We start from the raw sequence: 26909 nt of genomic DNA, 5'->3' as shown, positions 1-26909 counted from the left end.
GTTGTTAACAACAATAAAATTCAGTATAGGGGGGTCAATGCTCAATGTACAATCATTAATCCATCTCAAGCCTAATTCTCGTCAGTCTCCAATCTTCTGAAGCATAACGAACAAGTTCTTACATGGTGAACAAATTCTTACATAGTGAATAAATTCTTACATGGTTAACAGTACAAGGGCAGTCATCACAGAAACTTTCGGTTTTGATCACATATCATGACCTATAAACAATCAGGTCAAATATGAATATTCATTTGATTTTTGTACTTGATTTATATGTTGATCCCACATTTCTCCCTTTATTATTATTATTATTTTTATTTTTAATAAAATGCTGAAGTGGTAGGTAGATGCAAGATAAAGGTAGAAAACATAGTTTAGTGCTGAAAGAGGGCAAATGTAGACGATCAGATGATCAGGTGTGTGCCTATGGACTAAGTATTAATCCAAGCTAGACAAGGGCAGCAAAACATCCACGGATGCAGAAGATTTCTCTCAAAGCAGGGGGGGTGAGGTTCTGAGCCTCACCTCTGTTGATCCCTAATTTCTCACCTGATGGCCCCCCTGCGACTGTGCCTGTCTTAGGTTGTTCCTCCCTTGAGGAATCTTACCCGTCTCTGGCTAACCAGTCATCTTCCAGGGCCATACAGGGAAATGAAAAGTTGGTAAGTGAGAGAGAAGCCATATTGTTTGAAAAGGTTAGCTTTTTACTTCTTTGCAGATTTATGCCCTGTGGCTTCTATGCCCAGCACTTGTCTCGAGGTATCTTTACCACCTGGAGGAATTATGATACTCGGTAAATTTGATATGAGGCACGAATTCTATTTAAGGGTTGTAATTAGGAAGGACGAAGAAAAGCTATAGAGGTAGCATATGGAAGAAAACATGGGAGGATCGATTATTTCTTTGACATATCTTCTTGTAGAGTACCTTAAGTATGTATAGGTTTTAAACTACTAACTAATTTGCACACACATATTAACATAATAGGAATACGGTGACATAAACAAAGCAAATCTATAATTACCAGCCATCTCCAGTGAAGCCAAGAAAACCATTTAGGCACCCTAGACATTTGTGAAAATTTGTCTATGATATGATGGATATTGTCCAACTATACTTGAACAGTCTGAGAGAAATCAGACAAATTAAAGCAGCCCATTTCTGGGATCTGTTCACCTCCCATATGTCCTTTTAACTGTAGATAGTCTATAGTCATAAGATTTTGGAGTGCTACACCTTGCACCCCTCCCAACTCCTGGTTGAGTTCCAACAGTACAGATCCAGTCAAATTCGTTGTCTCACTGTATGCACATGCCCGCCTAGACATCTCCCTCCTCATTCCAATGGCAAGTCCAGGAAACGGTGGGGTGGACGCAGCCACGACCGCAGCATCACCCGGATCCCTGTTGAGGCTTTTTGATGATCATCCGCTGGCACAAGTCCTCCAGAGAGTGCTGATGCCGGAAGCTCCTCTTCATATCGTATCTTAGTTCATTTTCTGGGTATCCAAGCTAGGCCTTGATCCTCTGCATAGAAACAAACAGACCCTTTGCCCACACTTTGACATGCCCTCTATGCCACTGTGCAGAACTCATTGGAGGTCAGCACACAGGGAATGCTTTTTTTTTTTTAATTAAGAGAAAGGAATATTATCCGAAAAGAGTACCTCCATAGCTGATCATCTGACACCCTTCCTTCCTTCCTTCCTTCCTCCCTCCCTCCCTTCCTTCCTTCCTTCCTTCTTTCCGTCTTTCATCTACACTTACATGAAGAGTACTATGTTCACTATGCTCTCCCCTATATCAGGTCCCCCCTAACAACCACATTACGGTTACTGTCCATCAGCTTACCAAAATGTTGTAGAAGCCCTACTTGTCCTCTGTGTGTTGTGCAGCCCACCCTCCCCTTTCTCCCTCCCCCCCATGCATGCTAATCTTAATACCCCCCTTCTTCTTCCCCCCCCTTATCCCTCCCTGCCCACCCATCCTCCCCAGTTCCTTTCCCTTTAGTACCTGTTAGTCCATTTTTGGGTTCTGTAATTCTGCTGCTGTTTTGTTCCTTCAGTTTTTCCTTTGTTCTTATACTCCTCAGATGAGTGAAATCATTTGGTATTTCTCTTTCTCCGCTTGGCTTATTTCACTGAGCATAATACTCTCCAGCTCCATCCATGTTGCTGCAAATGGTTGGATTTTTCCACTTCTCATGGCTGAGTAGCATTCCATTGTGTATATGTACCACATCTTCTTTATCCATTCATCTACCGATGGACATTTAGGTTGCTTCCAATTCTTGGCTATTGTAAATAGTGCTGCGATAAACATAGGGGTGCATCTGTCTTTCTCAAACTTGATTGCTGTATTCTTAGGGTAAATTCCTAGGAGTGGAATTCCTGGGTCAAATGGTAGGTCTGTTTTGAGCATTTTGATGAACCTCCAAACTGCTTTCCACAATGGTTGAACTAATTTACATTCCCACCAGCAGTGTAGGAGGGTTCCCCTTTCTCCACAGCCTCGCCAACATTTGTTGTTGTTTGTCTTTTGGATGGCAGCTATCCTTACTGGTGTGAGGTGGTACCTCATTGTAGTTTTAATTTGCATTTCTCTGATAATTAGCAATGTGGAGCATCTTTTCATGTGTCTCTTGGCCATCTGTATTTCTTTTTTAGAGAACTGTCTGTTCAGTTCCTCTGCCCATTTTTTAATTGGGTTATTTGTTTTTTGTTTGTTGAGACGTGTGAGCTCTTTATATATTCTGGACGTCAAGCCTTTATCAGATCTGTCATTTTCAAATATATTCTCCCATACTGTAGGGTTCCTTTCTGTTCTATTGATGGTGTCTTTCACTGTACAGAAGCTTTTCAGCTTAATGTAGTCCCACTTGCTCATTTTTGCTGTTGTTTTCCTTGCCTGGGGAGATATGTTCAAGAAGAGGTCACTCATGTTTATGTCTAAGAGGTTTTTGCCTATGTTTTTTTCCAAGAGTTTAATGGTTTCATGACTTACATTCAGGTCTTTGATCCATTTTGAGTTTACCTTTGTATATGGGGGTACACAATGGTCCAGTTTCATTCTCCTACATGTAGCTGTCCAGTTTTGCCAACACCATCTGTTGAAGAGACTGTCATTTTGCCATTGTATGTCCTTGGCCCCTTTATCAAATATTAATTGACCATATTTGTTTGGGTTAATCTCTGGAGTCTCTAATCTGTTCCACTGGTCTGTGGCTCTGTTCTTGTGCCAGTACCAAATTGTCTTGATTATTATGGCTTTGTAGTAGAGCTTGAAGTTGGGGAGTGAGATCCCCCCTACTTTATTCTTCTTTTTCAGGATTGCTTTGGCTATTCGGGGTCTTTGGTGTTTCCATATGAATTTTTGAATTATTTGTTCCAATTCATTGAAGAATGTTGCTGGTAATTTGAAAGGGATTGCATCAAATCTGTATATTGCTTTGGGCAGGATGGCCATTTTGACAATATTAATTCTTCCTAGCCATGAGCATGGGATGAGTTTCCATTTATTAGTGTCCCCTTTAATTTCTCTTAAGAGTGACTTGTAGTTTTCAGAGTATAAGTCTTTCACTTCTTTGGTTAGGTTTATTCCTAGGTATTTTATTGTTTTTGATGCAATGGTGAATGGAATTGTTTTCCTGATTTCTCTTTCTATTGATTCATTGTTAGTGTATAGGAAAGCTACAGTTTTTTGTGTCTTAATTTTGTATCCTGCAACTTTGCTGTATTCCGATATCAGTTCTAGTAGTTTTGGAGTGGAGTCTTTAGGGTTTTTTATGTACAGTATCATATCATCTGCAAGTAGTGACAGTTTACCTTCTTCTTTACCAATCTGGATTCCTTGTATTTCTTTGTTTTGTCTGATTGCCGTGGCTAGGACCTCCAGTACTATGTTAAATAACAGTGGTGAGAGTGGGCATCCCTGTCTGGTTCCCAATCTCAGAGGAAATGCTTTCAGCTTCTCGCTGTTCAGTATAATGCTGGCTGTGGGTTTATCATATATGGCCTTTATTATGTTGAGGTACTTGTCCTCTATTCCCATTTTGCTGAGAGTTTTTATCATGAATGGATGTTGAATTTTGTCAAATGCTTTTTCAGCTTCTATGGAGATGGTCATGTGGTTTTTGTCTTTCTTTTTGTTGATGTGGTGGATGATGTTGATGGATTTTCGAATGTTGTACCATCCTTGTATCCCTGGGATGAATCCCACTTGATCATGGTGTATGATCCTTTTGATACACTGTTGAATTCTGTTTGCTAATATTTTATGGAATATTTTTGCATCTACATTCATCAGGGATATTGGTCTGTAATTTTCTTTTTTGGTGGGGTCTTTGCCTGGTTTTGGTATTAGGGTGATTTTGGCTTCATAGAATGAGATTGGGAGTATTCCCTCTTCTTCTGTTTTTTGGAACACTTTAAGGAGAATGAGTATTATGTCTTCTCTGTGTGTCTGATAAAATTCCGAGGTAAATCCGTCCGGCCCCAGGGTTTTTTTCTTGGGTAGTTTTTTGATTACCGTTTCAATTTCTTGGCTCGTAATCGGTTTGTTTAACTTTTGTTTTTCTTCCTTGGTCAGTCTTGGGAGGTTGTATTTTTCTAGGAAGTTGTCCATTTCTTCTAGGTTTTCCAGCTTGTTGGCATATAGGTTTACATAGTAGTCTTTAATAATTCTTTTTATTTCTGTGGAGTCTGTCGTGATTTTTCCATTCTCATTTCTGATTATGTTGATTTGTGTTGATTTTCTTTTTCTCTTAATAAGTTGTGCTAGTGGCTTATCTATTTTGTTTATTTTCTCGAAGAACCAGCTCTTGGTTTCGTTGATTTTTGCTATTGTTTTATTCTTCTCAATTTTGTTTATTTCTTCTCTGATCTTTATTATGTCCCTCCTTCTGCTGACTTTAGGCCTCATTTGTTCTTCTTTTTCCCGTTTTGATAATTGTGATGTTAGACTATTCATTTGGGATTGTTCTTCCTTCTTCAAGTGTGCCTGCATTGCTATATACTTTCCTCTTAAGACCGCTTTCGCTGCATCCCACAGAATTTGGGGCTTAGTGGTGTTGTTGTCATTTGTTTCTATATATTCCTTGATCTCTATTTTGATTTGTTCATTGATCCATTGATTATTGAGTAGCATGTTGTTAAGCCTCCATGTGTTTGTGAGCCTTTTTGTTTTCTTTGTAGAATTTATTTCTACTTTTATACCTTTGTGGTCTGAAAAATTGGTTGGTAGAATTTCAATATTTTGGAGTTTACTGAGGTTCTTTTTGTGAGCTAGGATGTGGTCTATTCTTGAGAATGTTCCATGTGCCCTTGAGAAGAATGTATATCTTGTTGCTTTTGGATGTAGAGTTCTATAGATGTCTATTAGGTCCATCTGTTCTAGTGTGTTGTTCAGTGCTTATGTGTCCTTACTTATTTTCTTCCCGGTGGATCTATCCTTTGGGGTGAGTGGTGTGTTGAAGTCTCCTAAAATGAATGCATTGTAGTCTATTTCCCTCTTTAGTTCTGTTAGTATTTGCTTCACACATGCTGGTGCTCCTGTATTGGGTGCATATATATTTAGAATGGTAATATCCTCTTGTTGGACTGAGCACTTTATCATTATGTAGTATCCTTCTTTATCTCTTGTTACTTTCTTTGTTTTGAAGTCTATTTTGTCTGATATTAGTACTGCAACCCCTGCTTTCTTCTCACTGTTGTTTGCCTAAAATATGTTTTTCCATCCCTTGACTTTTAGTCTATGCTTATCTTTGGGTTTAAGGTGAGTTTCTTGTAAGCAGCATATAGATGGGTCTTGCTTTTTTATCCATTCTATTACTCTGTGTCTTTTGATTGGTGCATTAAGTCCATTTACATTTAGGGTGACTATTGAGAGATATGTACTTATTGCCATTGCAGGCTTTAGATTCGTGGTTACCAAAGGTTCAAGGTTAGCTTCTTTAGTATCTTACTGCCTAACTTAGCTCGCTTATTGAGCTGTTATATACACTGTCTGGAGATTCCTTTCTTCTCTCCCTTCTTATTCCTCCTCCTCCATTCTTCATATGTTGTGTGTTTTGTTCTGTGCTCTTTTTAGGAGTGTTCCCATCTAGAGAAGTCCCTGCAGGATGTCCTGTAGAGGTGGTTTGTGGGGAGCAAATTCCCTCAGCTTTTGCTTGTCTGGGAATTGTTTAATCCCGCCATCATATTTAAATGATAGTCGTGCTGCATACAGTATCCTTGGTTCAAGGCCCTTCTGTTTCATTGAATTAAGTATATCATGCCGTTCTCTTCTGGCCTGTAGGGTTTCTGTTGAGAAGTCTGATGTTAGCCTGATGGGTTTTCCTTTATAGGTGACCTTTTTCTCTCTACCTGCCTTTAAAACTCTTTCCTTGTCCTTGATCATTGCCATTTTAATTACTATGTGTCTTGGTGTTGTCCTCCTTGGATCATTTCTTTTGGGTGTTCTGTGTAATTCCATGGTCTGTTCGATTATTTCCTCACCCAGTTTGGGGAAGTTTTCAGCAATTATTTCTTCAAAGAGACTTTCTATCCCTTTTCCTCTTTCTTCTTCTGGTATCCCTATAATATAAATATTATTCCTTTTGGCTTGGTCACATAGTTCTCTTAGTGTTGTTTCATTCCTGGAGATCCTTTTATCTCTCTCTATGTCAGCTTCTATATGTTTCTGTTCTCTGGCTTCTATTCCTTCAATGGCCTCTTGCATCTTATCCATTCTGCTTATAAATCCTTCCAGGGATTGTTTCACTTCTGTGAGCTCCTTCCTGACATCTATGATCTCCCTCCGGACTTCATCCCATTGCTCTTGCATTTTTCTCTGCATCTCATCCCATTGCTCTTGCATTTTTCTCTGCATCTCATCCCATTGCTCTTGCCTTTTTGTCTGCATCTCTGTCAGCATGTTCATGATTTTTATTTTGAATTCTTTTTCAGGAGGACTAGTTAGGTCTGTCTCCTTCTCAGGTGTTGTCTCTGTGATCTTTGCCTACCTGTAGTTTTGCCTTTTCATGGTGATAGGGATAGTTTGCAGAGCCTGTACAAGTGACCGCTGGAAGAGCTTCCCTTCTTGTTGGTTTGTGGCCTTCCTCTCCTGGGAGAATAGCGACCTCTAGTGGCTTGTGCTGGGCAGCTGTGCGCAGACAGGTCTTCTGCTTCCTCCCTGGTTGCTATGGGGTTTATCTCCGCTGTTGCCCTGGGCGTGGCCTGGCTGGGGCTGCTCCTCCAAAATGGTGGAGCCCCGGTGGAGGGGGAGCGGCCGGGAGGCTATTTATCTCCGTAAGGGGCCTCTGTGCTCCCTGCTGCCCAGGGGGTTTAGAGTGCCCAGAGATCCCCAGATTCCCTGCCTCTGGTCTAAGTGACCTGTCCTTCCCCTTTAAGACTTCCAAAGAGCACTCTCCAATCCAAAACAACAGCAGCAACTATGAGAGAGGGAAGAGGAAAAAAACAAAAAAAAAAAGGAAAAAACACGCGATTTTTTTTTTTTGTCCTCAGTCACTGGTCCCAGGCACCCGCTCACTGGTCCTGCTGCCCTGCCTCCCTAGCACCAGGGTCCCTGTCCCTTCAAGGCTTCCAAAAAGCACCCGCCCACCGGTTCCGCAGGGAAGAACGTGCAATATTCTTTGTCCTCATGCGCCGGTCCCAGGCACCTGCTCACCAGTCCCGCCGCCCTGCCTCCCTAGCAACAGGGTCCCTGTCCCTTTAAGGCTTCCAAAAAGCACTCGCCAAAAAGAGAAAAAAAAAGGGGAAAAACGTGCGATTTCCTCCGTCCTCAGGTGCCAGTCTCAGGCACCTGCCCACCAGTCCCGCAGGGAGAAACGCACTATATTCTTTGTCCTCAGGTGCTGGTCCCAGGCACCTGTCGTCCGGTTCCGCAGGGAAAACGCGGGATATTCTTTGTCCTCAGGCGCTGGTCCCCGGCACCCGCTCACCAGTCCCGCCGCCCTGCCTCCCTAGCACCGGGGTCCCTGTCCCTTTAAGGCTTCCAAAAAGCACTCGCCAAAAAGAGGAAAAAAATGGGGAAAAATGCGCGATTTCCTCCGTCCTCAGGCGCCGGTCTCAGGCACCTGCCCACCAGTCCCATAGGGAAAAACGCGCGAAATTCTTTGTCCTCAGGTGCCGGTCCCAGGCACCCGCTCACCTGTTCCGCCCCCCTGCCTTCCTATCAATGGGGTCCCTGTCCCTTTAAGGCTTCCAAAAAGCACTCGCCAAAAAAAAAAAAACGCTCCGGTTTCTTTTTACCCACCGGGAGCCGGAGGGAGGGGTGCTCGGGTCCCACCGTGCCGGGGCTTGTATCTTACCCCCTTCGCAAGGCGCTGGGTTCTTGCAGGTGTGGATGTGGTCTGGATGTTGTCCTGTGTCCTCTGGTCTCTATTTTAGGAAGATTTTTCTTTGTTATATTTTCATACCTGTATGTGTTTTTGGGAGGGGATTTCCACTGCTCTACTCACGCCGCCATCCTGGCTCCGCCCCCAAAACATCACTGCTTTTATTCTTTTCCATTTCTACTTGACCTAATCTCCCAACTTTTAATCATTAATAGTGAAGATCAATTCCACTTACCTAAGCCCTTCCTCCCACTTCACTCATATCACTGATGGGCTACGTAGAGCACTTTTGAGCATAGCACTTGACAGAAGTTCTTTCCTCCAAAATAGTCTGCTGTCTTTTGTTTTCATTCTTAGTTCCCCTAAAATAAAAAATATATTTATGTGTGTAAGCCTAGGATCATGTTTTGATACCACAGTAGAAACTTTTACTCTGCACACAATGGATAGAATGTTACATTGCCTGCAATCTAGTTTCCCCTAGCTGGTACAATGTAGTGATACAGAGTTCGGATTGTGGAATTGGACACCCTTGGTTTGAGACCCATAACTGCATTCTCCTGTCAGTTGTATTATCTTGAAAATGTTTATTAAACTTACCTGTATTTCATTTTGTTTATTTATAAAATGAGGATCATACCCACCTCACAAGGTTTGTGTGAGGATTTCAAAAGTTGATATATATTATTCATTTAGAAGAGTGCCAGACACATACTAAGTTCTATGTGTGTTATTACTATTACTTTTTATATAATAATAAGTTGTAAATAATCTTGGATTCATCTCATTTTTGTGCTTGGCTTTATTTTTCTAACTATATTCTTTTTTAAAAGCGACTTTTTATTTTGAAATAGTTTTAAACTCAAGGTGGTACAGAGGGTTTTCTTCACCCTTCTAATGTACATTTCACACACACCATGCCCCCAAACTTCTCCTAATGTCAATGAGCCCATTTTAATTCCCAGTGTGGTCAAAATAACTATAAGTTTGTTTTAGGGGAATAAGTGGCCAAAGATAATGTGAAGCCTCTATCTCCCTGCCAGGTCTCAAATTAATTCATAAGTTTATTCTCTGTAAAGCAACAAATGCTAGCTATCATCACTATTCCATGGCCAACCTTCCCTTCCAAAATTCTTTCTTTCCTGATTAGCTCCTTGTAGTATTAAATCCTGCTTCCAAGAAAGTTGTGTTGTTGTTAGATGACTCTTTAGTATATTTGCCAGTTGTTGACTTCCTTTCAAGCAGAAGTCTGCAATAAGAGCTCTGGATAAAAAAAAATATTAATTAAGTAGATTATAGTGTTTTTGTGTAGGAACTTAACTGGCAGCTTCATTTGATATCATCACTGTGACTTGAAGTTCTCAGATATTAAACTTTTAATGCTACGTACAAAGTTCCTCTGAAACCATCTCATTTCCCAAATGTAGCTTTGCTGAAATCTTCTAGAAAGCTTAAAGTTATTACTAAAAGTTATATTAATAACAATTTTTAAATTTTGAAAAATTATTCATTTCTTGCAAATACTCTATACTTCTAAAATAAACATCCCTCGTCATGGGTTCTAGGAATTTATTTTTAACCAACTTCCCAGATAATTCTTAAGCAGTCTTCAGTGTAGTGATTCTTACACCATTAGTTAGAAAACCTGGTAATGTTACTTGATAATATCATTAAAAACAGAAAAGCCAGGATGTCCCCAAATTCTTTCATTAGGATGAATGGGGAAAAGTTTGCATAGTTTAAGAAAATACTAATGTTTCAGGTTTATGAAGAAAGGCAAATTGTAGAAATAATGACATTATAAAATCATGTGATCTGTGGACCGTATTTAAGAACCATTTGACTACTTAGAAGTATAGATACTTCTGAAACTATTTTTAGTGAAACTGAAATTTATGAAATTCTTATTTTTTGGTTGGTGCTTAGATTTGGCAAATAGTGGGTTCTCAGTTTAACATTTAACATTTAGATATATTAGTTGATTTGAATAGGGTGCTGATTGGATAATGTCTTTATATTTCTGCTGCTAAAATTATGTCAAGAATTTAAAAATTCATATTTTAACTAATGAAAATATTAATTTTTCTTACCAGTCCATCTTGTGAAAGTGCTATTCTTTAGATATTACATTTTTAAAGTTAATTATTTAGATGATATTCACATGTTAAATTTTTATTCCAGTCTAATAATGGCAGTGAAGATAATCAAACACGGAACAGAGGGTTTTCTAGGAGAGGCGGTAAAGACCATGTTTTTGAACAATTTGCACTTAAAACAGAGATACTAAAACTGACAACTGATTTGGGAAGGGGAAAGAAAAATTCTGGTGGTAAAAACCTTTGAAGAAAATATTTGGCTTATGTTTCATGCTGTTAATACCTGAGTGAAGTTCAGTTGGTATCCCTTCCCTAATCACTGCATTGTCCAAGGTTCAGTAATACGATACATTGCTGTGGTCAGGACTGTCTATTTCCAAAATGTTTCAGCACCTAAGTAGAAACCTGTATCCATTATGTGGTAATTCCCCATATCTTCTTCCTCTCAGTTCCTGGTAACTTCTGTTCATTGGTCTCTCTGAATTTGTCTATTCTAGATACTTTGTACATATGGACTCACACAGTAATTGCCCTTTTCTGTCTGCCTTAATTCACTCAGTGTAACATTTTCAATGTTCATTCATGTTGTAGTACATATCAAAACTACATTCCCTTTTATGGCTGAATAATTGCCCATTTTGTGTGTGTGTGTGTGTACACCACATTTTATCCATTCATTTTTAATGTACACTTGAGTGTTCTTATTCCTTTCGGCTATTGTGAATAATGCTTCTATGAATATTCATATACAGTTATCTGTTTGAGTCCCTGTTTTTGCTTCTTTGGGTATATGCCTAGAAGTGGAATTGCCAGGGGATGGGATTGGGGTATGTTAAAATATGCCACAGAGTTCACTGTTCTTACTGACAATTAGTCTTAAAAAAAAAAATTCTCTGGGTTGCTGCAAATCTGACTGATTTTCAGAATTGGAAAATGTTAATTCTGACAGGTTTTGTACAATTTTGGTGTAGCAGATTTTGGAGATCCTTCCTTTGCCACTTTGGTGATGTCAGTGATCTGTATCATTAAAATATTTTCATTTTGTTGCTAATATATAGAAATACAATTGAATTTTGTATATTGAAGTTACAGTGACTTCACTAAGTTTGTGGTAAGTACTTAAAAGAAAGATGTTCATGTTTCTTTTACACAAAGTTTAAATGAGTTATAAACTTATTCCTTCCTGTAGATTGTTACGGGACCTCTAAGGAACTGCAGGAAGTTTTCAACTTTCCCTTATGAAATGCAGAATATACCTCATGGAAGGACTCAGTCTCCTTTTAAAATATGTAAATGTTATTTTGTGAGAGGTGACATTTAAAGTGGTGAAGTTTGAAATTTCAAGGACTCAGACTTTTCTATTACCTTTATATTACTATCCAGACGTAACAGCAACATTTTGTCATATTTACTTTAAAAATAGGAAAAAATTTAAAGAATTGTTAGAAGATCCATCCTCCTTTATATTTTGCATCTTCCCCTTCCCAGAGGTAACTTATTTTGACCTTAGTGTGTATACTTCATATATTTATGAGTTTAATATCATATCTATCCTTTTGTGACTCTTATTCAACATTTTTTAGATTTATATATGGAAAGTATAGGTCTAGTTCATTAATTCTAATTTCTGTGATGTTTTATACTTTAACTTATTTCTTTAACAAAAATCATTACTTTTAAGACCATGTAGGATACATGGAGTTTTTGCCCCTACCTTCAAATCAGAAGATCATGCACACTTTTAATTCATCCATGTTCATTTCACCTATAGTTATTAGTGTTCTTATATCACTTGGAATTGACATGAACTATGGGAAAAGAAGACTGTTCATTTAAATGTTTGAGTTTCTCCTGTGTATGGAGTCATTAAGCTAGATAGCAGAGATACTGAAGCATTATATATAGTCATTGACTCAGCAGAGAAGGTAGATTTGAAAAGGAACCAAATTGAACTTATAATGGAGAGTAATGGAAAACATACTGGAATTATACAGATTAAACAGATGAAAAGAATAAATTAAAGCTAGATTTGATGACATTTCTCTAACTCTGACGTGGAAAACATGAAAGCCTTTAACAAATATGGAATGAAAGATAGAAAATGAAGCCCTGTTATTTTAACATCTGTCTAAATATTTCATGAGGAGAGAACAGAGAAGACAGGAAAGGAGAGGAAAGGAAACTTTCAAACAGAATAGATGAGACTTTTCCATAGTTAAAGAGATAAGAGTCCTGAGCAAATTAAATAAGAACAAATACATACCCTTATGCATATATTGAAATTACAATATTACAAAGACAAAAATAAATCTTTAAAACTACCAGAGCAAAAAGATCCACCTGTTAAAGAACAATAGGTTGACAGCAGAACTCTTTTTTCAGAAAGGTAGAGATCAGAATATAGTAAAATTTGGAATGCTGAGGGAGGAGAACTGAACCCATACTGCTTAATTCAGATAATTTGGGTGTCACAAATAATACCATTCAGATGAGGATGGTGTGTGTTTGTGTGTATATGTGTATATTAGAAGGAAACTGAATGCAGGAAGGAATAGGAAGCAATGATGAACCAAAAATGAGTGTAGATTTTAAAATTAGTAAACATACTGGTAAATCTAAGTAAGTATTGAGTATATAAACTAGTAATAATGATGATGGTTAATCTAAAGGTTTTAGAAATAAGAACTAAAATACTAGTAAGTGAAAAGACTTAATCAAGTTCCTTGCCAGCTCAGTAGGAAGGAGAATAGATTGAAAGTAACATAAAGAGTTCTTAAATATGATAAAATTGATGGGCAATAAGTAAAAGGATAAAAGTATTACAGGTGGGGGGAATACAGTAGGATAGGGTTTGAAAGAAGGGGACTAATTTGAAAATAATGTAAATATTTCATAAATATGGTGAAATTAAAGGATATAAGTAAAAGCATTAAAAAGTAGCATTTGGGGGAATATAATAAAAGAACAAAGGAAAACCAAAAGCATTGAAAAAATTCAGTAAGGAGAAAACATAAAATAAGATGGTAGAAATACAAAAAACTATCAGTAATGATAATATATATACAGTAAAATTTCAATGCAAGTTGAAAAGAAAAAATGCCAGTCCAATATTAAACAAAACTGGAATAGAAGTAGACAAAATAGACTCTACAGAGACATATTAGAGATAAAGAAATAATTAATGATAAAAGGCATTTTTACTGGGAAGATTCTATGGTTCTGAACATTTGAGTCTAATATATTCTTAAAATATATAAAGTAAAAACAGATATAAGGAAAAATGTACAAATCCTAGTTAAACCATTAATCCTAGGCTTAAACCATTTTCCCCTCAGATACTGAGAGACTGAGCAGATCCAAAATGAGTGAATTTTAGAAGCCTTGAATAACAGTTACTAAGCTTGATTTATTATTTCTGTTTGGAATAATTAATATACCCCCATTTTATAAATTACTCTTTTCCAGCATATGGAAAATATAATTTGGCTATCTGTTAGAGCCAAAAGGAAGTCCCAAAATAGACCATAAAATTTATGTCATAGACTATGTCCTATTGTTAAAGTACAGTAGAAGTCAAAAATCAATAACAGAAAGTCCAACCTGACTCTCTCAATTTATGAATAACAATTCAAATGGAAATAATGAAATATTTAGAACTGAATGACAGTAAAAACATATAAAAACTTAAGGGACACAGCTAAAGTAGCTAGCTTTTCAAGGAAATTCATAATCTTAAATGCATCCATGTAAGAAATTAGTTAAGTATTCAGTTTAAGTAATTAAAAAAGGAGGAAAATGGAGAGGGGGTTTAAAGATGGTGGCCTGAGAAGTGAGACGGAAACCTCCTCCCAAGTATTACAGTGAAGCAAAACTGAAGGAACAAAATAGCAGCAGACTCAGAGACTCCAAGAAGGAACTAGTGGTTACCAAAGGGGGGAGGGGTGTGGGATGGTGGGTGGGGAGGGAGGGAGAAGGGGACTGAGGAGTATTATGTTTAGTACACATGGTGTGGGGGATCACGGGGAGAACAGTGTATCACAGAGAAGGGACATAGTGGATCTGTGGCATCTTCCTGCACTGATGGACAGTGACTGCATTGGGGTATGGGTGGGGACTTGATAATATGGGTAAATGTAGTAACCACATTGTTTTTTCATGTGAAACCTTCATAAGAGTGTATATCAATACCTTAATAAAAAAAGAAAAAAGAAAAGAAAAAAAATAAAACAAACAAAACAAACAAAACAAAACAACAAAAAGAAACCTCCTCCCAAAACCACATATAATATGAAAATATAGTAAATAACAACTAATCATGAAAGAGCAACAGGAAAGAAGACTACAACAGACTGCCTACATCTGGAGAAAACAGAACACCTCATGGAAAAGGGTAAAGTAGCAAAGCCACGATCCAGTGGGACCCAAGTGCTTCCCCCACCCCAGCTCACAGGCGGGAGGAAGAGAAACAGAGCAGGTAGCAGGGTGGAGACCTAGGACTGCTGATCACCCAGCCCTGGAGATCTGCTCTGGGAGCACAAACCTACGTTACAAGGTACCCTGAAGATTAGTGGGGTTGGAAAGCTAAGAAAGGCAGAATACGCAGAGTAATGAGATTTCAGTCACTTGTGAAAAACCCACAACTGGCTGCTCTGGGACAAAAGAAAGGTGGGCACTCTGAGAGACTTCCTAACAGTGAAGAGAGTTGCTAAAGGGGCAAGGATTGCACAGCAATCTCTTGCTGCTCAGGAGAAAGGACAAGTGGAAAAAATTGTCCCAGTGCACTGAGCACAGCAGATTGGGAACTTCTGGGAGCTTCAGAAACACTGTCCCCCTGGCTGGCAATGCAGCCCTGCAGCCACCCATCTTGATAAGCAGCCTGCTGCTCCTTCCAACCAGCACCATACGTAAACCTGCTGCCCCCACCATTGCGCCAGTCCAGTCAGAGGGTGGCCCTGCCTAGGGCAGCTAGAGGGGAGTAGCATAGAGGCTGCTCCCTGCACACTCGGCCCACTGGCCCTGGCAGTGGGAATGGGCACTGCAGCCGGGAAGCAGGAAAGAACTCTTTCCTCCTGGCAGGCACCAGTGCTGCTCACCTGCAATCCCTGCCATAACTCCAGGGGCTGAGCAGCTCCAGAGAGTAGAGCTTCTGGTCACTAGAGGGCACCACCTACACAAAGTTATTATTCCATATTATTCATTACAAATATGAAATGTCAAAAGAACCTGGTACAAACCAGAATCCCACAAACACCAGGAAAGAGGGCCTAGTGAAACTGAAATCACCAATCTTCTTGACAAAGATTTCAAAATGAAAATCAAACATGTTCACGGAGCTACGGAAAAATAGTGAAGACCTCAGAGAGGACTTCAAGAAACTTTAAAAGATACAGTATCTGAAATGAAACATACCATGGAGGGATTTAAAAGCAAACCAGATATGGTAGAAGAGATGGTCAATAAAATAGAAATTAGAGAACAGGAATACAAAGAAGCTGAGGCAGAGAGAAAAAAGGATCTCTAGGAATGAAATAATATTGAGAACTCTGTGACCAATCCAAACAGAACAAATACACATTATAGGGTACCAGAAGAAGAGAGAGAAAAAGAGATCGAAAGTGTCTTTGAAGAAATGATTGCTGAAAACTTCCCCAGTTTGGTGAAGGAAATAGTCTCTCAGGCCATGGAGGTACACAGATCTCCCAACACAAGGGACCCAAGGAAGAGAACACCAAGACATATAATAATTAAAGTGGCAAAGATCAAGGATAAGGACAGACTATTAAAAGCAGCCAGAGAGATAAAAGGTCATCTACAAAGGAAAACCCATCAGGCTGCTATCAGACTTCTCAGCAGAAACTGTACAGGCTAGAAGGCAGTGGCATAATATATTCAATACAATGAAACAGAAGGACCTCGAACCAAGAATACTCTACCCAGAAAGATTATAATTTAAATTTGAAGGAGGGTTTAAACAATTCCCAGAAAAACAAAAGTTGAGGAAATTTACCCCCCACAGACCATCTCTACAGTGTATTTTAAAGGGACTGCTATAGACGGAACTGCTCTTAAGGCTAAATAGCTGTCACCAGAGTAAAGAAAGTAGACCAATTAATTGCTAACCACAAAGTCAGTCAAGGCATATACAAAGAGTACAGAATATGACACCTAACATGTACAGAGTGTAGGAGAAAGAAAAAGAAGGGAGGAAAAAAACCCCTTTAGATTGTTTGAAATAGTGTACTAAGTTAAGTTAGGCTGTTAGATAATAAAGAAGCTGCCCTTGAATGTTTGGTAACCACAATCTAAAGCCTGCAAAGGCAATAGGTACATATCTATCAATAATCATCCTAAATGTAAATTTACTGAATGGACCAGTCAAAAGACATACAGTTACAGAATGGATAAAACAAGACTCATCCATATGCTGCCTACAAGAGACTCACTTCAAACCCAAAGACACACAGGCTAAAAGTGAAGTAATGGAAAAAGATATCTCATGCAAATAATACGGAGAAAAAAGCAGGTATTGCAGTACTTGTATCAGATAAAATAGACTTGAAAACAAAGAAAGTAACAAGAGACAAAGAAGGACATTACATAATGATAAAGGGGTCAGTCCAATAAGATATAACCATTATAAATATCTATGCACCCAACACAGGAGCACCTACATATGTGAAACAAATGCTAAAAGAATTAAAGGGGTAAATAGAAAGCAATACATTCATTTTAAGAGACTTCAACACACCACTCACTCCAAAGAACAGATCAAACAGAAAGAAATTAAGGTGACAGAGCTACTGAACAACACATTGGAACAGATGGACCTAGCAGACATCTACAGAACACTCCAAACAAAAGCAGTAGAATACACATTCTTCTCAAGTGCACGTGGAACATTTTCAAGAATAGATCATATACTAGGCCACAAAAAGAGCCTTAGTAAATTTAAAAAGATTGAAATTGTACCAACCAGCCACTCATATTACAAGGGTATGAAAGTAGAAGTAAATTATGCAAAGAAAACAAAAAAGCCCACAAAAACATGGAGGCTTAACAGCATGCGCCTAAATAATCAATGGATCAATAACCAGATTAAAACAGAGATCAAGCAATATATGGAGACAAAGGAAAACAGTAAATCAAAACCACAAAATCTGTGGGATACAGTGAAGGCCATACTATGAGGGAAGTATATGGCAATACATATTTACCTCAGGAAAGAACAGTCCAAAATTAACAGTGTAAATTCACAATAAATGAATCTGGAAAAAGAAGAACAAATGAGGCCAAAAGTCAGTAGAAAGAGGGACAAAAGAACAATCAAAGCAGAAATAAATAAAATTGAGAAGAATAAAAGAGTAGAAAGAATCAATGAAAGCAGGAGCTGGTTCTTCGAGAAAATAAAATAGATAAACCCTTGGCCTGACTTATCAAAAAAAAAGAGCATCTACACACATAAAGAGAATCAGAAATGAGAAAGGAAAAATCACTATGGACACCACAGAATACAAAGAATTATTAGAGAATATTATGAATAATTATATGCTAACAAATTGAATAACCTAGCAGAAATGGACGACTTTATAGAAAAATACAACCTTGTAAGACTGACCCAGGAAGAAACAGAAAATCTGAACAGACCAATTATCAGCAACAAAATTGAATCGGTAATAAAAAAACTACCTAAGAAGAATTCCCTTGGACCAGATGGCTTCACCACTGAATTTTATCAAACATTTAGTGAAGACCTAATACCCATCCTCCTTAAAGTTTACCAAAAAGTTGAAGAGGAGGGAATACTTCCAAACTCTTTGTATGAGTCCAGCATCACTCTTAATACAAAAACCAAGCAAAGATACTACAAAAAAAGAAAATTAAAGACCAATATCCCTGATGAACATAGATGCATAAATGCTCAACAAAATATTAGCAAACCGAATTCAAAAATCCATCATGATCAAGTAAGATTTATTCCAGGGATGCAAGGGTGGTACAATATTAGAAAACCCATCAGCATCATACACCACATCAACAAAAAGGACAAAAACCACATGAACATCTCCATAGATGCTGAAAAAGCGTTTGACAAAATTCAACATGCAATCATGATAAAAAACTCCCAACAAAATGGGTATAGAGGGCAATTACCTCAACATAATAAAGACGGTATATGACAAACCCATCACCAATATCATACCTAAGATTGGGAAGACAAGGATGGCCACTCTTTCCACTTTTATTTAGAATAGTACTGGAGGTCCTAGCCATGGCTATCAGACAGCACAAAGAAATAAAAGGCATGCAGATTGATAAGGAAGAAGTTAAACTATCATTGTTTGCAGATGACATGGTATTGTACATAAAAAACCTGAAGAATCCACCCCAAAACTGCTAGAACTAATAGCTGAATTCAGCAAAGTTGCAGAATACAAAATTAATACACAGAAGTCTATTGCATTCCTATATACTAATGATGAATTAGCAGAAAGAGAAATCAGGAAAACAATTCCACTCACAATTGCATCCAAAAGAATAAAATACCTAGGAATAAACCTAACTAAGGAAGTGAAAGACCTATACCCTGAAGGTGCTCAAGAGAAAGAAGACACCAATAAATGGAAATTCATCCCATGCTCATGGGTAGGAAAAATTAATATTGTCAAAATGTCCATCCTTCCTAAAGCAATCTACAGATTCGATGCAATCCCTATCAAAAAACAATGGTGTTCTTTTAGTGAACTAGGACAAATAGTTCTAAAATTCATGTGGAACCACAAAAGACTCTGAATAGCCAAAGGAATCGTCAGAAGGAAGAATAAACCTGGGGGATTATGCTCCTGACTTCAGGCTCTACTACAAAGCAACAGTAATCAAGACAATTTGGTACTGGCAAAGGAACAGACCCAGAGACCATGGAACAGGCTAGAGAGCCCACATATAAACCCAACCATATATAGTCAATTAATATATGATAACGGAGCCATGGATATACAATGGGGAAATGATAGCCTCTTCAACAGCTGGTGTTGGTAAAATGACAGCTACATGTAAGAAATTGAAACTGGATTATTGTCTAACTCCATATACAAAAGTAAACCTGAAATGGATCAAAGACCTGAACATAAGTCAGGAAACCATAAAACTCTTAGAAGAAAACATAGGCAAAAATCTCTTGAATATAAACATGAACAACTTTTTCCTGAACACATCTCCTCGAGCAAGGGAAACAAAATAAAAAATGAACAAATGGGACTACATCAAACAAAAGCTTCTGTACAGCAAGGGACACCATCAGTAGAACAGAAAGGCATCCTACAGTATGGGGAACATATTCATAAATGACATATCTGACAAGTGGTTAACATCCAAAATACATTAAGAACTCAGGCCACACACCCAAAAAGCAGATAACCTGATTAAAAGATGGGGCAGAGGATATAAACAGACACTTCTCCAAAGAAGAAATTCAGATGGTCAACAGGCACATGAAAAGTTGCTCCACATTGCTAATTACCAGGGAAATGCAGATTTAGACCACAATGAGATATTACTTCACACCAGTTAGGATGGCCGACATCCAAAAGACAAGGAACAACAAATGCTGGCGAGGATGTGGGGAAAGGGGAACCTTCCTACACTATTGGTGGGAATGTAAATTAATCCAACCATTGTGGAAAGTAATGTGGAGGTTCCATTTTGACTCAGAAAGTACTATTTGACTCAGGAATTCCACTTCTAGGAATTTACCTGAAGAAAACAAGATCCCAGATTCAAGAAGTCATATGCACCCCTATGTTTATCACAGCACTATTTACAATAGCCAAAATTTGGAAGTCTCCATCAGTAGATGAATGGGTAAAAGAGGTGGTACATATACACAATTCAATATTATTCAGCTATAAGAAGCAAACAAATCCTACCATTTGCAACAATATGGATGGAGCTAGAGGATATTATGCTCAGTGAAATAAGCCAGGCGGAGAAAGACAAGTAGCAAATGATTTCAGTCATTTGTGGAGTATAATAACAAAGCAGAACTGAAGGAACAAAACAGCAGAAGACTCAGAGACTCCAAGAAGGGGCTAGCTATTACCAAAGGAAGGGTATGGGAGGGTGGGTGTTGAGGGAGGGAGAAGTGAATTGAGGGGCATTATGACTGGCACACATGGTGTTGGGGTGTCATGCAAAGACAGTATAGCACAGAGAAGACAAGTAGTGATTCTGTGGCATCTTCCTACCCTGATGGCCTGACTGCATTGGGGTGTGTGGAGGACTTGACAATATGGGTGAATATATTAAAAACAGTGATGCTTATGTGAAACCTTCTGAAGAGTGTGTATCAGTACCTTAATAATATATAAATAAAGGAAGAAAACTCAGAAGCAAGTAAAAATAAGAGGCATGAATGAAATAGATATAGTGGAATGTTATTTAGCAGTAACTGAATGAAGTAATTTCACACATGAACAGAAACAGTTGAATAAAAGAGGCAGTTGCAGACTGTTCTGTATGATTCCATCATATAAAGCTAAAACAAAACAATATGTTGTATAAAAAATGTATGTAATTGGTAAAAATAAGAGCAAGGAAGTGAAAAACAATTTAGGATATTGTTTATGTGATAGGGAGGTGCTCAAGGATTTGGAAGGAAACATGATAGGGCAAAAGGATGACTACTGTGAAAGTGTTGGGAACATTTTAATTTTAAACTGGGTGGTGGGTCCGTGGGTTTTCATTTTGTATTTTAAACTAAAAATATATATATGTATTTATGTAGTTTATAATTTTTAAAAAATTGGAAAAAAAACTGTTTCTTGAAAAAAGATAAAAACCTGGCAAGGTTTCTTAAAAAATAAAGATACACAAATAAATAATTTAGAATAAAAATTAGGTATAAATATTGATAAATTATTCCTACATTGAGGGTGCTCTGTATTGTTTAGGTAAAATATATGTAACTATGATGAATCTATTTTGAATTCATTCTATTCCATTTTATAAACAGGCTTTACAAGTGTATATAATCTAATATCAAGAAATATGTAGAATTTTTGCCTTTATTGATTGATTAGTTTCTTTACATGTAGATTGTTGCAAGTTCATAAACTAAATAATCTCAATATCTTTATTTCTTGCCGGGTTGGCTTTTTGGTTTTGAATTTATGTTGTTCCACCCAGATGGGATGAGATTTTACTTGAACTGTTTCTACTCATTTTTTTTTTGTATTCAGTTGAATTAAAAATGTACGTTTATAATGGAAATCAGACTTTGTATGTGCATCTACATGTCTGTGCTTTGAATAAGATGTGTACTATTTTCTAGAGGGAACAAATGTGAGCCTGGATTTATTTAATCCCCCTGTAGGTTGTGGAAATCCTGTTAATAGTGCAGATGTGGCAACTTAACAGTGTTTTACAAGTGACACTTTTTCCTTTTAGTCATTTTTAGTTTTAATTCCCAAAGCAAGCAGTGGGTTTTAAAAATTGTATGCATAACTATTTATGTTAGAAAAGTTGAACATTTATTTTTAGTAACTATCTGTTAATGCTTTAAAATGTTTACCTGAAATCATTGAATTATGCAAGGCTTAAATTAAATTTGGCCGTCATGTTCCCAAGATTTTGTTGTTCTGTATTGTTCTTGTGTATGTGTTTTAATATTACAGGCTTTCAAGATGGAAATAATTCAGAAGCTTCAAGGTCATCCAGAAGAGGTAGAAGAGGTAGTTTCCGAGGTTGCCGTGGAAGATTTGGTCTAGGAAGTCCAAGTTAGTAGTAGATTGCAAATGGTGTGCTCCATTTGTTAAGAAAGAAATAATAAAAAAATGATACCTTTCACATAAGGTAATGAAGATTATTGAGAATACTTTAACACAGTGGCTAGTACATAATCACCTACATTGTATATATTATTTTTAGATACATAATGTAGTTGTATAGTTAATAAGTTGGAATATTATTAGAAGTTTGTGGGATACAGTTCTTCAATGTTACATACTGTTGTTTTAGAATCTTGATAATGATGGCTGACTTTAAAATAGGTGGCCTTCTCCAAGGCTCTACCCCCCAATATACCTTCTTTTACCAGTATGGCTTTCTACCTTAAATTCCTCCAGCCATCATCCCTTGGAGCCTAAGGTATTGTCTTCAGAAGTCACTGTTGGATTGCATGTATCTCTTAAGAGAGGAGGACAGATCAGAGAGTTTGGAAGCTAAAACTAAATTTATAATAATTTCATAGATGTATAGCAGATTAATGAATTTTCACTTCTAAAAACTAGGGATCTGAAGGGTCACTGCTCAGAACTGGTAAGGTTTGATTTGGCAGCAGTGGGAGTGAGGGGTTCAGCTCTGGAGAAAAATGAGTGAGTTAACACAATGTGAAGTTTTGGGGGTAGTAATAGTGCTACCTTTGGAAGATGATTTAATTTTTGCTTTTAACATATTTTGACATAGCATTGGCCCTAATTTCTCTTATAAAATAATCTTAATGAAGTAAAAATACTGAGGAAGGAATTTGAAATTGAAGTAAATAATTTGTGCAGTACTTAGAAAAATACTCATTGTGATTTCTTTTAATTTGACACTATTTTACCCCACATATTTAACTTCAGATATCACAACTTGATTTCTTCTCTTTACTTTATGATTTAAAAACTTTGTAAAAGTAACATAAGCTAATTTTACTGTTTATGAATCTAGATAGTGGATATGAACAAGATGAGGGGACACAGCGCACTGGTGGCCTTTTTGGTTCTAGAAGATCTGCATTAAGTGGTGCAGGTGAGAAATAGAATTTATTACTGAATATTAATAATTTGTATATGCTTTTAACTCTAGGATTAGTAAACCTAAAATATATTTAAGTATATTAGATTGGCTCCTAATTTTCTCTCTTTTTGTATCTATAGGCAAAAACACATGAACAATTTTGCCTCTGTTATATAATTTGTACACTGATAATTCTTCTCTTTTATCTACCAGTTAATTTGGGGTATAAATCATAATTTTAATTGGAGGAAGGAAAGTGAGGTTTGCACTGGTTTCAAACAAAGGGTTTTTGAGGAGACAATGAAAAAATAAACAATTGATGAAATATGTACAAACATGGATAAACTGTGATTTATCCAAATAATAGAATATTACTCAGCATTAAAAAGATATGAGCTATCAAGCTGTGAAAAGATATGGAGGAACCTTAATTTCATGTTACTAAGTGAAAGCCAGTCTGAAAAGGTTACAGACAGTATAATTCCAACTATATGACGTTCTGGAAAAGGCGCAACAATGGAGAAGGATAAAAAAAGATCAGTGGTTGCTAGGGGAGGCATAAATAGGTGGAGCATGGAGACTTAGGGCAGTGAAAATACTTTGTATGGTACCATAATGACAGATACATGTCATTATAAGTTCGTCCAAATCCGTAGAATGTACAATACCAAGAGGAAGACCTAATGTAAACTATGGACTCTGGGTGATATGTTGTCAGTGTAGGTTCATCAGTTCTAATCAGTGAACTACTATGGTGGGGGATATTGATAGTGGAGGAGGGTGTGCAGGTGTTGGGGTAGGGAAATTTTTGTACCTTTGCCTCAGTTTTTCTGTGAGCCTGAAATTGCTATAAAAAAGGAAGTCTTTAAACAAAACATTCAAATGAGGAAAAGATTTTAAGTCAAATGTAGAATTAAGAGATGGGTGGATGAAGGGACTAAGAATCCTGAGTAATTACTCAGTATTTGAAGAGAAATAGCTATATGGTTTATGTGCTTGGGGAGGAGCTGTGTTTTCTCTAAATATTCTGCAAAACAATGCTTTACAGGTAACGGTGACACTTACCAAAGCAGAGGTAGCAGTGGAAGCGGACGAGGTGCGTTCTCACTTGGTTTACCTTTAAGTGATTAAACTTACTGTAATACAAGTTTAATTTTTGAAGTTAAAGGTAGCTGTTACTGCTTTTATACACTCTGAGGAGTATACATATGCACAGCCTGTTTTTGAGAGTTATTTAACTCTTCAATCCAGCAATTGCAGTATAGGAATTATATACTGTAGATGTATTTGCTCAATGTATTTATGAGGGGTATTCACTGAAGCTTCCATTTATAATAAGTAAAAACTGAAAATTGCCTATAATTCATCAGTAAATAACTGTTTAATTAATATAACCATAAAATGGGAGACTGCAAATGTTAAAAACTGAGATATATCTGTATGTATAAATCCTTGTATGAAAACAGTATGTCTTGTGAGATAGTTATTTGATTTGATATAAGGAATAAAGAAAATACAGTATATATGATTTTGTATTATGAAAATTATTTTCAGTTATACTTAAACATCATACAAAAGTTAAAATGCTTTCTAGACCAGAAAAAGAAGTAAAGCTTGTTTGATGTCTGAAAAATTCTCAGTGATCGTTATTAGTCTGAGAGCATTCAAAGTGACAAGTGCCTTGAACTGTTTTCCCTCCCCCTCCCCAATTCCTGGATTCTTCACTGTAGAAAGATTAATAGCTAAACCATATCTTGTGTAAATGCTCAGATTTTGTTTAAAAAAGGATTTCAAGACCCATGTACATGGAGGACTAGAAAATTAGATCACATTTAAAAATGTTACATGTAGTTAGGTTTTCAAACCGAATATAGTTCTTAACTCCATTTTGTGATAGTACCTGAAAGTGGCACAATAGATAAGTAGTTGCCTAAAACCATAAAAGTAGTATATAGAAAAGAGTTAACATAATAGGCCTGCCTTTTGTTCTTTGAAAGTCCTGCTTAGAAGGCTGACCATTGTCTGGTATCTGTAAACTTCGATTTGGGGAGGGTTCTCACCACCCTAGCTGGTAAGAGTGGCTCACTGTGCCTAACCTGCATAATGGTGTGGTTTATGCTGAATACCTGCTCTTCTGCTGGGAGTCTGGAATTTTGGTATGTTCCAGGCAGAGGATGCCCATATTATCTGTCCTTAATAAAAACTCTGGGTACTGAATCTTTAACGAGCTTCCTTGGTAGACAGTGTTTCTAATGTGTTGTCACAACTAGGGGAATTCAGTGTGTCCTGTGTGACACCTGTGGGAGAGGATTCTTGAAAGCTTGTGCCTGGTTTTCTCTGGCCTATGCCCCATGCATCTTTTCTCTGTGCTGATTTTGCTCCTTATCCCTTCACTGTAATAAATCATAACCATGAGTATGACTATATTCTGAGTCCTAGTGAATCACAGAAACTGAGGGTATAGTGGGGACACTAACACATGGATTTTTAATTCCTTTTAGAAATTATTTTCCTTTAGTGAAGATTATAGGAATTAGGAAAGGGACATATGGCTTAAATAAAAAAATAGTAATATATAACTCCTACTGGCATAAAATCAGCATTTTGAGTACTAAGGAAACTTTAATGTTCAGGATTCTGTTTATCTTGATTGTCTCAAGATTATTTGTATGAAGGGATTTTAAAGATGTCTGTCCATTTTTAGAACTTGTTCTCTTTGAAAATAAAGATGTGCATGGCCTTGTGTCTTGATTGATTGTCACTACGTATTTCTTTAATAGGTGGTTACAAAGGCTTAAATGAAGAAATAATAACAGGCTCTGGAAAGAGTAAGTTTTACTTTAGATAAGGTATTTGATTCTTAATAGTGAGAATTCTTTGACCCCTTAATTTTTAAAGGCATTTATCTCTTTTTTTCGTTTGATTCCCTTTAAGGTTCTTGGAAGTCAGAAGCTGAAGGAGGAGAAAGCAGTGAAACTCAAGGTATATTAATTTATATGTGGCCCACATGAATGTATCCTGCATTTTAATAAAAATGCAAAATACTTAAAGGCAGAGTTAATTTTTTTAAATTTGAAGCAAAAACTTTAATGGTAAGCAAGGAAAGTTCTGCTGTATTAAAAATTGGACTTTGTCAGGTTTTGTGTGTTTTTCCTCTTATTTTTCTTCTAGTCCTTATAATGTATATTGTTTTTTATTTAAATTCCAAGGACCAAAAGTAACCTATATACCACCTCCTCCACCTGAGGATGAGGACTCCATCTTTGCACATTATCAGACAGGCATAAACTTTGACAAATACGATTCTATTCTTGTAGAGGTATCCGGACACGATGTACCACCAGCAATTCTGGTCAGTGTAATAATTATTTCTGTATTGACTGTATAGCAAACTTTGGTTTTCAGACATATGGTACTTTAAGTTAATATTAAAGAATACAAAAATGTCATCTTTAGTATCTAATGACAGCTTGGAAAGTTAGAGCCATGTCTACCATCTACAGTAGAATTAATTGCTATGTTGAAAGAGAAGGTACATCCCTACCTCCCCAAACCAGCATGAGAAATTTATTTAAATTTACTAAAAGAATACTTGTCCTCGGATTTCTGAGTATGTGACAAAGTATGTCTTAGGGGACTGAATTTCTAAGTGCGAAAGCCTATGGTCTCCTGTTGATAATGAATGATAGTCACTGATCAGAG

At 37.1% G+C, this 26909-nt stretch overlaps 1 protein-coding gene across 1 annotated transcript in view; it reads left to right on the top strand.

Moving 5' to 3' along the window:
• Nucleotides 1–26909, top strand: part of DDX4 (DEAD-box helicase 4) — a 111856-nt gene that overhangs the window by 48225 nt on the left and 36722 nt on the right. The window contains exons 6-11 of the mRNA XM_073233459.1: nt 22103–22204; nt 23139–23219; nt 24256–24303; nt 25988–26035; nt 26142–26189; nt 26417–26559. Of these exons, the coding sequence (XP_073089560.1) occupies nt 22103–22204; nt 23139–23219; nt 24256–24303; nt 25988–26035; nt 26142–26189; nt 26417–26559 (470 nt within the window). The remainder of the gene's footprint in view (nt 1–22102; nt 22205–23138; nt 23220–24255; nt 24304–25987; nt 26036–26141; nt 26190–26416; nt 26560–26909) is intronic.

Source organism: Manis javanica, chromosome 1 (genome assembly GCF_040802235.1).
Source record: "Manis javanica isolate MJ-LG chromosome 1, MJ_LKY, whole genome shotgun sequence".
Classification (NCBI taxonomy): Eukaryota; Metazoa; Chordata; class Mammalia; order Pholidota; family Manidae; genus Manis; species Manis javanica.
This window is presented reverse-complemented; position numbering and strand designations above follow the sequence as displayed.